The 13,665-nt window shown below is 59.5% G+C and overlaps 1 protein-coding gene across 1 annotated transcript; it reads left to right on the top strand.

Annotated features, from left to right (window-relative positions):
* Positions 1-2,122: 2,122 nt before the first annotated feature.
* Positions 2,123-10,885, top strand: SCN2B (sodium voltage-gated channel beta subunit 2). Its single transcript, XM_034754867.1, has 4 exons — positions 2,123-2,379; positions 7,117-7,283; positions 8,594-8,804; positions 9,933-10,885. The coding sequence occupies exons 1-4, from the start codon at positions 2,310-2,312 to the stop codon at positions 10,130-10,132; spliced, it is 648 nt and encodes a 215-aa protein (XP_034610758.1). The 5' UTR covers positions 2,123-2,309; the 3' UTR covers positions 10,133-10,885.
* The last annotated feature ends 2,780 nt before the right edge of the window (positions 10,886-13,665 follow it).

Genomic DNA, 13,665 nt, shown 5'->3' with positions numbered 1-13,665 from the left:
CATCCCACCCATCAGTGAATTCAGTGCTGGTGAAAAACCGAGGGGCTGGCAGGGTGGGCTAGTCCCAGGTATGGTGGGGGTTGGTGCTGGGTGAACGTCCCTATGCTGCTCCCTACCGAGGGAGTGAATGTCCCAGTGGAGCACCCAGGCCCTGGAGAGCCCATCAGCCTGTTTGAGGTTGAGGTGCAGAGTCAGTCCGGGACACGCCCATGGCATGAATCATGGAGTAGCTGGGAACACCTTGTAGCCATTCGGGTCGGATGCTCGCCCTGCTCCTGAGCTGTCACTGCCTGCCCCCTCTGCACCGACTGGGAAGAAGAGCAGTTAGTGTCATGCTGTCTGGGATGGGGGAAGTGAGTGCACACCCTTTGCTGCAGCCAAAGCTGTTCTCAGAGGCCACACGGAGCTGTGATTTACCTCTGTCTGGGCTGAGCCTGGTCTTGGCACCGCCTGGCATCTGCTGCACGCGGCGAGCCAGAGCGGGCTGTGCTCTGCAGGAGAGAAAGGCCAGAGGTGGGCAAGCTCCATCCATGTGGCTGGAGGAGAATTCTGCCCCCAGAGCCTAGGAGAGGGACTCATTGCTGCATGGCCTGTCAGTGGGGCAGCCCCAGACAGGTGTGGCTGATGCTCCCCGGGGTGGGTGATGAACGGAGTTCAGATGTGGGCTTGGGCCACAGGAAACGTGACGCAGGTGGCATGCACCTAACTGACCCGTTAGAGCAGGAGCCCTGCACAGGCGAGGCCCAGGGCTGTAATAGCCAGGGGGCTGCTAGCCAGCACTGGGGCATGGACAGAGCAGCGTGTGGAGAGCTTGCATGCTGATGGCAGCGTCGTTTCTCTGGCCTGGCTGCGTTTTCCCCAATGCTCTGCAGAACAAGGCTCAGAGTCCCTGGCTGGGTGGGAGTTGAGTTCCCACGTGTGTTTCAGTCTCCACTAGGCTGTGAGAGATTTTCCTGGCATGTCTTCATGCCAGTGGGTGGCGATTGCAGCGCTCATGTTCCTCTCCAGCCCTTAGCAAAGGGAACTGCATTCGCCCCAGAACTTTCTTCCAGGAAAGCTGCCCCTGCCTCTGCTAGGGTGACCAGATGTCCTGATTTTATAGGGACAGTCCCAATATTTGAGGCTGTTTCTTATATAGAAGCCTATTACCCCCCACTCCCATCCCAATTTTTCACACTTGCTGTCTGGTCACCCTAGCCTCCGCCCCCCCCAGTAAGAGCCCATACCACAGCTCTGCGCTGGAGATGCTGCATTGCCTTGGCTGGCCACTAGGGTCCTGTGTCTGGTGGTTTATTAGCTCCTGGGACAGCAGTGCTCAGGTTGTTAGCAGCTGGGTGTGGAGATGTTAAGGAGGGTGGGTGGTGGTTTGCAGCCTAGGGCCTGGATGTCACAGCCTCATAATGGGGAAGGGGAACTGCTGGCTCAGCAAAGAGCCCATTTCTGTCTCCTTTTGTGGGGAAAACAAGGGAAACCCTGTCAGAGCCCAGGGCAGCGTTTGCCCTACCAGGGGTCTTCTCCTCACCCCGCTGCCAAGCAGCTGTTATTCCAGAGCTCCGGCGTTCCCCTGGAAAGCGTGATGGGCAATCAGCCCCTTGCCCATCTCCTGCCTCCAACTCAACACACCCGCACAAGGTCTAGCAGGAAGTAACTCTCTGCTGTAGGGAAGCCAGGCAGGGCTTGGGGAGCTGTGAGATAACACCCAAGGTAACGGAGTCCGCACAACGCAAGGCATGGTGGGCAGGCCTGCTGGGGGTTAAACTGAGCCAGAACACAGGCTGCATCACTCAGGTATGTGCTTAGCTAATGTGGTAGTCACCAGAGCATGCCGGGAGTCTCTGTAGGAGAAATAAACCCTGCAGATTACTTAGGCCAGAAGGTGAAGAGAGACTAACAGTTTGCAGTAATACAGCCCTTCCTGCCCTCATCACAGGCACTAACTGGCTCAGGAGGAAACCCACTCTGCTCTTTGATAAGGTGGCAATTTTAAACAGGATCAGGCACCAGAACCACCTCCCAGAGTGTGGAGCAGGAGAGATGCTGAGAGCATGTTCCTTTGCTTCCGAGGAAATTTTGATGCCCTCCCATGTCCTTTGATGGAATCCACCAACCATAAAATTTACTGCTTTTTTTTTTTAATAGCAGCAACCCTCCAGCCGGCCATATTGGAGGTTGGGAAATAAAACAGCTCTAAAATTATGTGTGTCTTGGAAATCACCCAGTGCACTTGAAAAAAACAAAGCCAACCACCAGCAACAAAAAGCAGCCACAACAAACACCACAATCTTCGCCACACACAAAGGTCCTGGAAAATGAGCAAGGAGCCTTGGCTTCTCCGGCTCACCTGGTGCCTCACTGGGCTCAGCCTACTTGTCTCTCTGGGTAAGTGTCTATTGCACATCTTGCATGCAGGCATCCGCCAGGGCCCCAGCAGCCCACGGCCGGGGAGCACCATCCCCGTGAACGCAGCGTCGTCGCCCCACACAGAATCCTGGGGAAGGGACGCGGCGGGAGCGTGGGGGACGGCGGCGCTGGCTGCTGCCCACATGAGAACGGGGCACAGAGAGGGGCTAATGGGCAGGTTTTATTGACGTTACCGATGAGAAAGGAACCGTTTGGTAAAGTCGGCTCCGTGGCTGTGTCTGCATCTCTAAGCCAGCCTGCGTAGCTCTCTGCAGCCTCTCCAAGGGTGCCCGGCGCAGGTGGGGCAGTGCCCGGCGCAGGGGGCACGGCTGGGGATGCTGCTCCTTTGAGCCGGCAGGTTGAAAAGCAAAGTGTCGAACGTGTGTGGTGTGTGTTTGAATGCAATCGAGGGGCTGCCCCTCATTTTGTTGGCTGCTGGTGGGGAGCAGGGGGTGCGGCGTGTTGGCCTGTTGGGCTCCGTTCCTTGCTTTCCTGCCCTGCCATGGAGCCAGGAATGCAAGCAGGAGCCTGTCAGATTAAAACATAAGTAGTGTTCGGGGGGGGGGGGGGGGGGGCTTTGCTTTCAGACAGATTGGGAAATGGAGGAGAAAAAGGACAGCAACTCCCCATCTTCAGTGACTAGGAACCCTGCCTGTTGTTTGCTTTGGAGAGGCTGCGGGTAATGCTACCCCCAAGACTGGGGGAAAGGGGCGTAAGGGGACAGGGCATGTGGGGCAGTGTGGAGATCCGGGAAAGAAGCAGTCTAAAGCTAGCAGCAGCAGGGAATCAATGGACTCTGCATTAGCAGGGCTCCCGGCAGTGCCCATCAGCTCTGGGGAAGAAGCCCATGTTGCATGCTCCGATGGTTGCATGGAGAGGAATACAAGTGTTTACACTGAGGGGCTGAGTGTGCCACGTGGTGTCCCCTGTATCCTCTCCCAGGGGCCCTTAGCTGTGACACTGTCAGACCACAGGTGGCTAGCGCGCATGTCGCAACCCCCTCTGACTTCACCGAGAGCCCCAAAGGAGAGACTGCGCGGCATCATCTCTCCCATGGTCCTGGGGGCGTCCCTGGGGGTCGTGCCTCTGAGAACCCCATGGCCGGATGTGCCCACAGACCTGTGGAGCAAAGCGTGGGGCAGGGCTCCGTGTCCCAGCAGGGCAGGTCGCCCTCAGGGTTATCAGACAGGGAAAGGCACCAGCCAGTCTCAGTTTAGGATTCTCCACCTCCCTCACTGAGCTCGTCACCATCGCTGCGTGACGATGTTCACAGGCTGGTCAGAGTGTCGGGCTGGGCCCACATGAGCTGAGTCTGCAGCCACGGCCTGGCCAGAGCCTGCAGCACTGAATGCACCTGGCAAGGTTTTTTCTGATTGAGCCTAAGCCCACCTTGCAAACCCTGCCCAAGCCCTGGTGCTGGCCAGGTCAGCTCACCACGCCCCCCTAGAGCCGAGTGGGTGGAAGCCTGTCTGACAACTGCTGCAGTAGCTGGAGTGGGGCAGGATGTGTACTTCGCCAGCTCCAGCTTCCCCCTCCCAGTCACCATGGATCCCACGGGCCTGGTGCTAGGGATTCTTTCCTCCCTTCCTCTCTCCAAGAGGCCGGGCTGAGGCTCTTCCCACAGCCTGGCATTCAGCCCACAGGAATCACTCCCCAGGACACACCTCCTGCCCGGGCTGGCTTTCCCAGTACTCACCATGGTGCTCTCTGGGCATCCTTCTGGCAGCACGGCCTGTCGCAGCAGCCCTGACCTGGACTGGCCCGGGCTGGGTTTGTACGTGGTGTGTGCTGTAGGGTATTTAGCTGCCGAACTGCTAGGGCTTCATTTTTTGTGTACGGCACCTTTAAATCTTTTAAAAGCGCCATCTGCAGAAGCAGGAACGGTTTCCAAAGGCACAAAGGAGACTCCCCGGCCCATGGCGCTCAGCTCTTTCCGATCTCCCCTTCGCTGCAATCCGTCAGCTCTAGGGCTGCTCTTCACATGTGGGATTGAGGTGCCAGGGCTCCGGTTTGGATCTCACTTTTCCAAAGTCTGTTGGAAGGAGCTTCTCAGCCTTCCCCGGAGCAGTAACCTGGCAGGATGCTACAGGGCTGCTGACTGGGTATCTCATAGTGATCAGATTACAAGACAAAAGGTTTCCTAGCTGCCACAAACCACTGTTTTTTTTTTCTCCTGAGAAACAATTTCATACAATATCAGGGTTAGAAGGTCATCTAGTCTAACCCCCTGCACAAAGCAGGGCCAATCCCAGACAGATTTTTGCCCTAGATCCCTAAATGGCTCCCTCAAGGATTTGAGCTCACAACCTTGGGTTTAGCAGGCCAGTGCTCAAACCACTGAGCTACCCCTCCCCCCAGCGCCAGAAACTACCGGGCAGGGAGCAAATTAGCTAGCTCAGCTACGACAGCGTCTCGGTCAGCAGGTTCCCGCCGCCTGGGTTCATTGTGAGAGGTCAGCGAGAGCAGTAGCGGACGCCAAGCTGGTCCCGCATTGTCAGACAGGCCCTGCTCAGCCTAGGCCAGCCAGCTGTCTGCTACCCACATGCAGCCCTCTCCCATGAATCCTGGCCTGGTTCTGGGTTCCAAGGACGACTCCTAGCGACACTGCCCCGGCCCCGTGTGAGGTCAGGCCTGTGTGCCATGGCAGCCCGTGGGGGGGTGCTGATGTGTGGGGGGGCTGCAGAGACCCAGCTTTCCGTGGGGCTGAGCAGTGCAGTTCCCCGCCGAGCACAGCCCAGGAGGGCCAAAGCGCGTTGGCAGAAATGCCTGGCAAAAGCCTGCGGCTGCAGGTGATGAGCGGCTCCCATCCCGCACCAGCCATAAACGCAGTGAGTCAGACCCTCCTTGCTGGGGCTGTGTCCTGGGGGAAGGGGCCCCTACTTCTGGCACAGGGTCTCCAACCCCCTGACTGTGATGGGGCGCTGATCTGGCTGCCTCAAGCATTGCCATGGGGGTGGGGGTGTATGAATCTGGTGCTGGCTCGGCCGTGCTCGAGACCCGCATGCGTGTCACTCTCCATAGAGCAGGGCTGGATGCAGCATCAGCTGTGCTGGGCCAGGCTGCAGGCTGCAGCAGAGAAGGGGAACTTGGGGGGTGCCGGTTCAGCCCTGGGCCTCTGCTGAGTGGGTTGGGGGTGCGTTACTGTGACCCAGATGCTGAACAATGACCCATCTGCTCATTACACCAACCCCCTCCCATTGCGCACTGCATTGGGGTGTGCTGTCCAGTGGGGAAAGGCCTGTGCCCCCCCACTTTAGTTCCTTGGCCCCTTTCCTGCAGCCTCTTACCCTCTGCTTAACTTCTCAGGGTTCATGTAGCTCGTCCCGGTGGGGAAGCTGCCAGCTGGGCTCTGCCCCACAGCACAGCCGGGCTCACTCCCCAACCAGAGCTGAGAACAGCAGGGATGAGAGCAGAGAGAGGGGGACCCACGTGGTCCCAGAGCCATCAGATGGCATCAGCCCTGGGGTTTCCCAGCACAGCCCGGGACCTGCAGGCGCTCCAGGGAATTCAGTGGGGATCCTGCCCTTACAGGCCTGGCAGCGGGAGCCTTAGAGCAGGGGAGAGTCAGAAAGGAGGAGTGAGCGAGCAGAGGGGAGACACACAGATCTGGCCCTGCTGTGAGCTGCATGAGCCACTGTGGTCTCTGCTCTCCCCAGTTCTGGATTTGGCCAACGGAGTGGGTGGGAGCCAGGGTGGGGCGTGGCGAGGCCATGTGGGGGGTGCAGGGAGAGGGGGATTTGTGGGGAGTGGGAGGCAGAGGGAGCGCTATGCCATGCTGCCCCAGGGCTGTGTGTGTTAATCTCTCCATTTCTGTGCTGCAGCCTGGGCTCCACTGCAGAAACCAGCTCTGCCCCCTCTCTGCCAGCAGGCGCCTCTGGCAGCCTGGCCGCTTGACTTCCATCCAGAGAGTGTTGCTCAGACACCAGCTAAGGGGGATAATAAAGTGAATCTGCATTTTCCCTGCAGCCCCCAGAGGCCAGCGCTGGCAGGGGCTGGTCACTCCCCCAGTGCGTCCTGCCGGGAAGGAAATCTGATGAGCGCAGCCATCAATTTCCCCAGCGGATGTGGCACTGAGCCCTGCACAGCTGATGCTGCATCTGGTCCACTGCAGCTCATCCAGGCCTTTGCATAGCAAACCTGGTTTAAGCGGCTGTGAAAAGCGTTCACCTGCAGTCAGTGCTGCGTGGGGAAGGGCTGAGAGAGGCGGGCAGCAGGGCAATGGAGCATGGGGCTGACGGGTTGCTAAACCAGGCAAGAGGCTTGGTTCAAATCCCATATAGATGGGTTATCCCACTATCCCATACACACAGCCCTCTCTCTAGCCAGGGACTAAGGCAGGTCCTTTCAGGTCAGCTCTCCCTAAGGGGCAGACGGGCCAATCTGGGATCAAGCTGTGTCTGTCTTTTGTGTCCGAGTCAGCGGGTACGTTATCACCCTGCCACTGGCGAGGGGGGAGCTGAGAGGTCAGTGTGCTGCTGTGCGCTGATTAGCGTCCCTTGGAAAACCCCTTTTCCTATGACCGTGTCCAGAGTGCCACAGCAGCTGTGATGTGTGTGTTTGTGTACCTGCCGGTCTCTCCGCCCCCTGGACAGCTCCACCAGCAGGCCAGGCCCACAGCCCCCAAGGGGTGGGACAGACATTAGCGCTTGCAGTTTTCAGTATTTGTTCACTTCTTCCTTTCTTCTCCCTCCTGTTTCATTCCTGTCTTCTCACCAGCGCCCTGTGGGCTGGGCATGGAGATCACGGCGCAAACGACCATCAGTGCTTTGAATGGCTCTTCCGTGCGCCTCCCCTGCACCTTCAACTCCTGCTACAAAGTGGAGAATAAACTGTTCTCCCTGAACTGGACTTACCAGGAATGTGAGAACTGCAGCGAGGAGCTGGTAAGTACCTCCTGCAGGGATTTGTGGGTCCAGCTCTGAACCATCAAACATCATGAGCCAGGCCCCCCAAAATCATGAGACTGGCTTAAAATCATCAGATTTACCAAAGTACTAACTTGGGGCTCTAGTCTGCTTGCGGAGCCAGCAGGGTCTCGTTTTCAAACTTTTCTCTGCTCCAGGCGGCTGGGAACTTCCTGCCTTAAAAAAAGGGAAAGAAAGCTGAGATTCTCCTGCCCCGGCGACTCTGGGAGCTGGGCTTTAAGAAAAACCCTGAATGTCACTTGGCTTGTTTTAAAACGTCAAGAGCTGGTGACACAGATTCAAGTCCCACAACCCTGTTTGCGGGTCCTGCTGCTTACTGGGGTTCGCTCTGAGGATGTCTCAGTGTGTGCTCAGGAGAAGCTCCAGCTGCAGTTTTCTGTCCAGTGTAGACACTGTCTGCGCTGACGGGAGGCGGTCTCCCCTAGAGGCAGCAGCCAGGTGGATGGAATAATTCTTCTGTCGCCCTAGCGCTGTCTACACCAGGGTCAGGTCAGTGTAGCTACATCTCTCGGGGGGGAAGGGGAGGTATTTTCACACTGCTTAGAAACGTAGCTATGCTGATGTCAGTTTGTAGCGTAGTCCAGGCCTGTGTAAGGACTGAATAGAAAGAGAGCAAGGCCCCAGGCTTTGGTCCTGAGAGCATTCCCTGGGGGTGAAGGGGAAGGTATGGGAGGACGGGGATCGCTGACCCAAAACTGGGTCTATCCAGGTACGCAGATCCCACTCCCATGTGAGTATTAAAGGCCTCTGTGTCCGGAGGGAATGTCCCATTTCCTGGGGTGTGGCCACTGCTCAGGCCAGCCGCAGGTGAGACTAACTGGAAACAAGGCAGAAGAGGGTTGTAGGCCAGAGATGAAGGATTCTCTCCAGGTGGTGAGCGGCTGGCTGGACCCTTGGGTTTGCTTAAACTTTCCTGCTACGGCTGGGGCAAAGCCCAGGCAGGAGATAGCCATGAATGACCAATGCCCTGACCCCGGCTGGCAGCCTAGCTCCCAGTGCCCTGACCCATGGTGGCCACTCTCAGCCCGTGATACCAAAGGGCTCCCTCCCGTTCCCGCCGGCAGGCTCAGGGCCTTGTAGCTCTCGGGGCAGCTGTGTGATTGTCTGAGGGCAGGGTGATCCCAGCGGGGCCAGGGGAGCTGAGCTCTGAGTGGTGTGTGCCCCAGGGAAAGGAGGTGAGGTGCTGTGGTCTCTGACTGGCCTGTGGGCACCAGCATGGGTGTAGCCCCCCTGGCGTTCTCACTGCCCCGCCCCCCATCTCTGCCCAGTTCCTGCAGTTCCGGATGAAGATCGTGCACTGGCGGCTGGATCGCTTCGGGAACAGGGTGGAGTTCACCGGAAACCCCAGCAAGAACGACGTGTCCTTCACCCTCCACCAGGTGCAGTTGGAGGACGAGGGCACCTACAACTGCTACGTGATGAACCCGCCTGACAGGCACCGGGGCCATGCCCGCATCTTCCTGAAGGTTATCACCGAAGGTGGGTGCGCAGCAGGCTCGGCCCGGCTCGGCAGGAGTTGGGCGGGAGGCAAGTGGAGGGGGAGGAAGGAGCGCTGAGTGGGGGGCAGACGGGGATGCAGGGCTGCTGTTTTATATTGAACAATGGTGGCGACAGCAGAGGCCAGAGCTGGTACAGTGTAGGCAGCTGCTCTGACCCACGCTGCCCCACCCCTCCGTCCCAGCCCACATCCCGCGGCCGCTCCAGCTCACCGGGCCGACGTGGGCAGGGACGGTTCAGTGGGGACTCGGGCTCGTCTGGCTGGTGACTGTCACCAAGGGAGCCAGGAAGTGACCCCCGGCCTTCCCCGCCCGCGGGCTGAGCTGCCACTCCCTGCCTGCCTCTGGGGCGTGTGACAGGTCAGGGCATGTTTCCATCCCCTGGGGAATTGGCCCTGCCATGGTCCCAGAGCCAGGCTCCTCACCGGGCTGGGAGCAATGACAGGAGGAGGGGGACTCTGAGGCCTCCTGTAGTTCCCCTTCTCTGTCTGTGTTAGTCCGCGGTGCCCCAGTTCCCTCCCAGCCCCAGGGAGCTCTCTGCAGCAGCTGGACGACTGGCATTTGCAGGGGATGGGAGCAAGCGAAGGGCTGGGAGTGGGACGCTCCTGAGTCCCGGTCTGGGCTCTGACACGGACTCCTGCAGCGAGGGGCAAGGCGGGGATCGCCTGGCTCTGTGGAGAGTGAGGATCTGCAGCCTGCTTGGGCAGCACGGTCCCTCCTCAGACAGTTACTTCAGGGTCTCCAGTCAAGGAAACTACCCAACCCCCCCTCCCAGCATCCGCTGGCTGTGGGGCTGGTCCCAGTGCGCCCTCCCCCCACAGGCCCAGGGGCAATGCCAGCCGTGGCCCGTGTGATTTACGTGGCTACATAGGGGCTTGCTCCTCCCATCGTCAGGCCGTGCCTGTCAGCACATCCCACTCCCACCCATGGCCTGTCTGTGTGTGGGGCCTTGCATGCGTTTCCTCCCATCAGACCCCACGTAAGGTAGGGCAGGGCCTGGATTTGCCCACATATCCCATTGGTGCTGGTAGGAGCTGCCTGGTTTCCCTGCTGCTCAGACTCCCTCGTCCCCCCAGCCTCCCTCCTCACCTGCCCTGCTCTGTCTCTGCAGTGCCCCCGGAGCGTGACTCCACGGTGGCTGTTATCGTGGGGGCCTCAGTGGGGGGCTTCCTGGCCATAGTGATCCTGGTGCTGGTAATCGTCAAGTGCGTGCGGAGGAAAAAGCAGCAGAAACTGAACACAGACGACCAGAAAACGGAGGAGGAAGGGAAGACGGATGGCGAAGGGAACCCCGAGGAGGGCACCAAGTAACGGCCCCCTCTCCTTTCCCCCTGTACAGTGTGACCCCTCGTGTGCTTCTCCAGAGCACGGAGTTCAGACTCCCCAGACATCCCTCATCTCCGTAGCCAGCCCCGAGCCCCAGGAATCCAGGCTTCAGCAGGGCCTGGGGAGAAGACTGCTGTGCGCCTGGCCTGGGCTAGGGCTTGGCGGAGGTGGGGGAATTACCCAAGCCTAATGAGCCCGTCCCCTGCACCAGACTGCTGCGTGCTCCCGCCCACCTCTCCCTATGAGCCAGGATGCCAAGGCGCTGCCCAGAGCGGGGGCTGGCGCAATCCAGAGGCTGTGGCTGAGAGGGAGGGAGATGGAGCTAGGGGAGAGGGAGGCAGGACCTCCCCTGAGAACCGCGAAGGCGGGGAGTGAGCAGTGGCTTTGGGGAGGGAGAGAGGGAGTGATGGGCGATGGAGCTGGGGACGGGGGGCTAGCAAGTCCTTCTGCCTAGGCCCTGGCACTGGTGTGAGACGTTAGTGTGCTGGCCAGGGGGTTCTCCTGTGCCTCGTATTCATGGCAGAGCCTCGAGCACAGGGGGCCCTTTGCTGTGTCACGTAATCTGATCAGTCTCCCTGGAACCCCTCGAGCTCTGTCACCACAGGCCAGTCTCCTCCCCAGGCCCTTCTGACCTGGTCCCATCCACAAAAGCACCCGGCTCCTATCCGAACTTTGTAATGGGCATTAACAGGGCCCCAGTGTTATGGGAAGGCAGGGGGTACAGCGCCTCTGTTGGGCAGGGGGGCAGGAGGGCAGGGGGCACAGCGCCTCTGTCGGGCAGGGGGACGGGGGGGTAGTGAGGGCAGCGCCTCTGTCGGGCAGGGGGGCGGGAAGGCAGGGGGCGCAGCGCCTCTGTCGGGCACGGGGATGGGAAGTTGACAATTTGATGCAGGTACCTGGTTTTCTAGCTGGTTATTGTCTCATCCTTGGCGGGGATTGACACCTCTAATTTGTTGCCTCGTCTCCATCCCGGCCAAGGCCCGTAAAGGGGAGCAGGGAAGCGTGGGCGTGGGACAGTTCGGCACCTGCTGCTGCAGGCTGATCCGAGGCACCCCTGCCATGAGGCCTTGGCATTGGGAGAGTCCCGTCCCCCAGGGACTCCTGAGCCAAGAAGACCCCTTGCCACCTCCTCTTAGCCAGCATCTCCCTCTTGGAAGCAAGTGGGCAGCTCTGGGCAAATGCCAGCTCTGATTCTCGTGCCCCAGGAAGTGAATTCTGAGCAAGCCTCGCCTTCCCTGCCACGCGCTGGTGGGCCAAGCGCCACTGCCACATTGCCAGGGACGTAGTTACTGCAGGAGCCCCCTGCAGAGAGACCGTTCCAAGGCTCAGCAGAGCCAGGGAAGCATTACAGACAGGGACCTCCGGGGGGGGGGGGGGTCCATTTTCTTCCCCCCCCCCCCATAGTGCAGAAGTAACCCTGCACCTGGGTTCCCCCGTAGGTGAACAGAGTGTCTGGTCTGCCCCCCAGGGAGGGAGTGGGATTGCGCCAGGGGTGTGATTGGAGACTAGTGTCCCTGGGCCGGGCACTGGCAGGGGTTTCGGGTTTTAAACGTTCATGTGATAGGCAGGGGGGGGGCTGGCTTGGGTCCCTCAGGCTGTGAGTGCCAGAGCTGGCCACAGGGGACGTCCCCCAGGGGTACAGACATGACTACCTGGAGCCCCAGGGAAGCCTCTTTATGCCCAGACTCTTCTGAGCACACCGCTCTGCAGCATGCTGGCCTGGGGCTTCTTTCTGGTAGCGGGAGAAAGGCCACCACGCCAGGCTCCACAGGGCGGCTGGATTAACATCTGGCCTTGGAGAACAGGGGAGCTGTGTCTTTGCCAGCGTTCAGGCTCGTTACCAGCCCTTCACAGACCATCCAGCATCCCAGGGCCCGGCCCCTGACCCTGCAACTGATTTTCCATGGGCTGGATCCCGAGGGCCTGATTCTTTACCTGAGCAAGGACTTGAAACAAACCTGCGGGCCCTGGGTTTATGTTTCCCAGGAGGAAATACTGACCCATTTTGTTTGCAGTCGGTGCATGGAGAGGACTCTGCAGGGGTTGGTATGGGCTGAGCGTGGGCCAGGGAGCCAGGAACTCCCTGACTCTGGCAGATGCCCTCTGTAGCCCTGGGGCAGACGTTACTTCCCCTCTCTCTGCCTCAGCTTCCCTGTCTGTTACAACGGGGTAACAGCCCTGCCTCCCTGGGGGCTCTGGGGCCCAGTCAGCACGCACTGCTGCGAAGCGGGAGACGCAGGGCTCACGCTGTCGACTCTTGTTAATGTCACCTGATCACACTGCCATGGACTGTGCCTTTGCCATGCCTTCTCCTGCAGGGATATTCAGTGCGAGGAGAAGCAGGGGCTTTCCGGGCTGCAGTAGCTAAGGGGCTGTGTTGTCCCCAGTCGTTGCTAGCCAGATGAGGACCATCAGCCCGTGCATTGGTGCAGAACTCTGCTGCCTTGGGGAACCTCCCAGTGGCTTGCTGCAAGGCCTGCTGAGCGTGTAGCGGAGGAAATGTGTATCCGTATGCGTCTGAGTCCATCCTTGGGCCCAGGCAGCTGAGCCAAAGTTACTGGCTTTGTTACTTTTCCCGGGGTGGGTACGTCCGATGGAAAATCTCATGCTGGTGCCTGTAAATTTGAACTCGCTGAGTGGGGTGGGGGGACTCCATGGGCTGCTGTGGGGAAGGTTTCAAGCACAGCCATGGGGCCAGGGTGGGGCTGGCCTCTGCTTTCCTTGAGCAACAATGTGATGCAAAACCTGCCTCTTCCAAACTTTCTTAGGTGCAAAGGACAATGTGCCACTGCCAAGTCAATACACTGCCAGTCAGCCCAGCGGGGAACCTGCCCTGCTCTGCTGTCCCTGCCAACCTCCGCAAGTAGGGGTGCTCGGTCCCAGCCCCCAGAATTTCTATGGCTTGCTGGAACGGAGCCTGTTCCTATTCCCTGCCCTGAGCACAGCAGCTCCACATCAGCCCAGCACAGCTGGGGGAGTTTGCTATGGGGGCTGTTGTTTATTAAAGACCTTACTTACCACTGGCCTGGATAGCACGGGTGCTGTGAATGGACAGGTTCACTTCCACTGCGGGCTCTGGCTGGGTCCCAACCTACTGTGGCCCATTCTAAGTGCATTGGATTGCGGGAGGTAATGTGGGCTAGAGCAGGGGCTGGGGGGACCAGAACTCCTGGGCTCTAGGTCTGGCGCTGCCACTCTCCCTGTCACCGTAGGTCTCTGTGCCTCCGTCAAAGGGGGGTTAGGAGGCCTGCCTCACGGGGTGGTTGGGGGCTGCGTCTGGATTGTGTGCGAAGCTCCTGGGAGCCCTCGATGAGAGGGGCTAGAGAACGGCAACATTGGAGCAGTTGCTGGAGGATAACAACAGAACCCGGAGAATGGAACTCCAGCCCGTTAGTGATGCTGGACACAGGTGGGAGGAACTGGCCCAGGAGCTCTCCCTCTGCCAGCTCAGAACAGGGGGGGACCTGTCTCTTCATTAGAGGGGCCTCTTCTCCTTGCCCACCTAAGTTTGCTCCCCT

The sequence above is a fragment of the Trachemys scripta genome, chromosome 21 (assembly GCF_013100865.1).
Source record: "Trachemys scripta elegans isolate TJP31775 chromosome 21, CAS_Tse_1.0, whole genome shotgun sequence".
NCBI classification, from domain to species: Eukaryota; Metazoa; Chordata; order Testudines; family Emydidae; genus Trachemys; species Trachemys scripta.
This window is presented reverse-complemented; position numbering and strand designations above follow the sequence as displayed.

Coding starts and splice junctions, on each gene's coding strand:
- SCN2B (XM_034754867.1), top strand. CDS start 2,310: ATGAGCAAGGAGCCTTGGCTTCTCCGGCTCACCTGGTGCCTCACTGGG. Junction 2,380..7,116: donor CAGCCTACTTGTCTCTCTGG/GTAAGTGTCTAT, acceptor TCTTCTCACCAG/CGCCCTGTGGGCTGGGCATG. Junction 8,805..9,932: donor CCTGAAGGTTATCACCGAAG/GTGGGTGCGCAG, acceptor CTGTCTCTGCAG/TGCCCCCGGAGCGTGACTCC.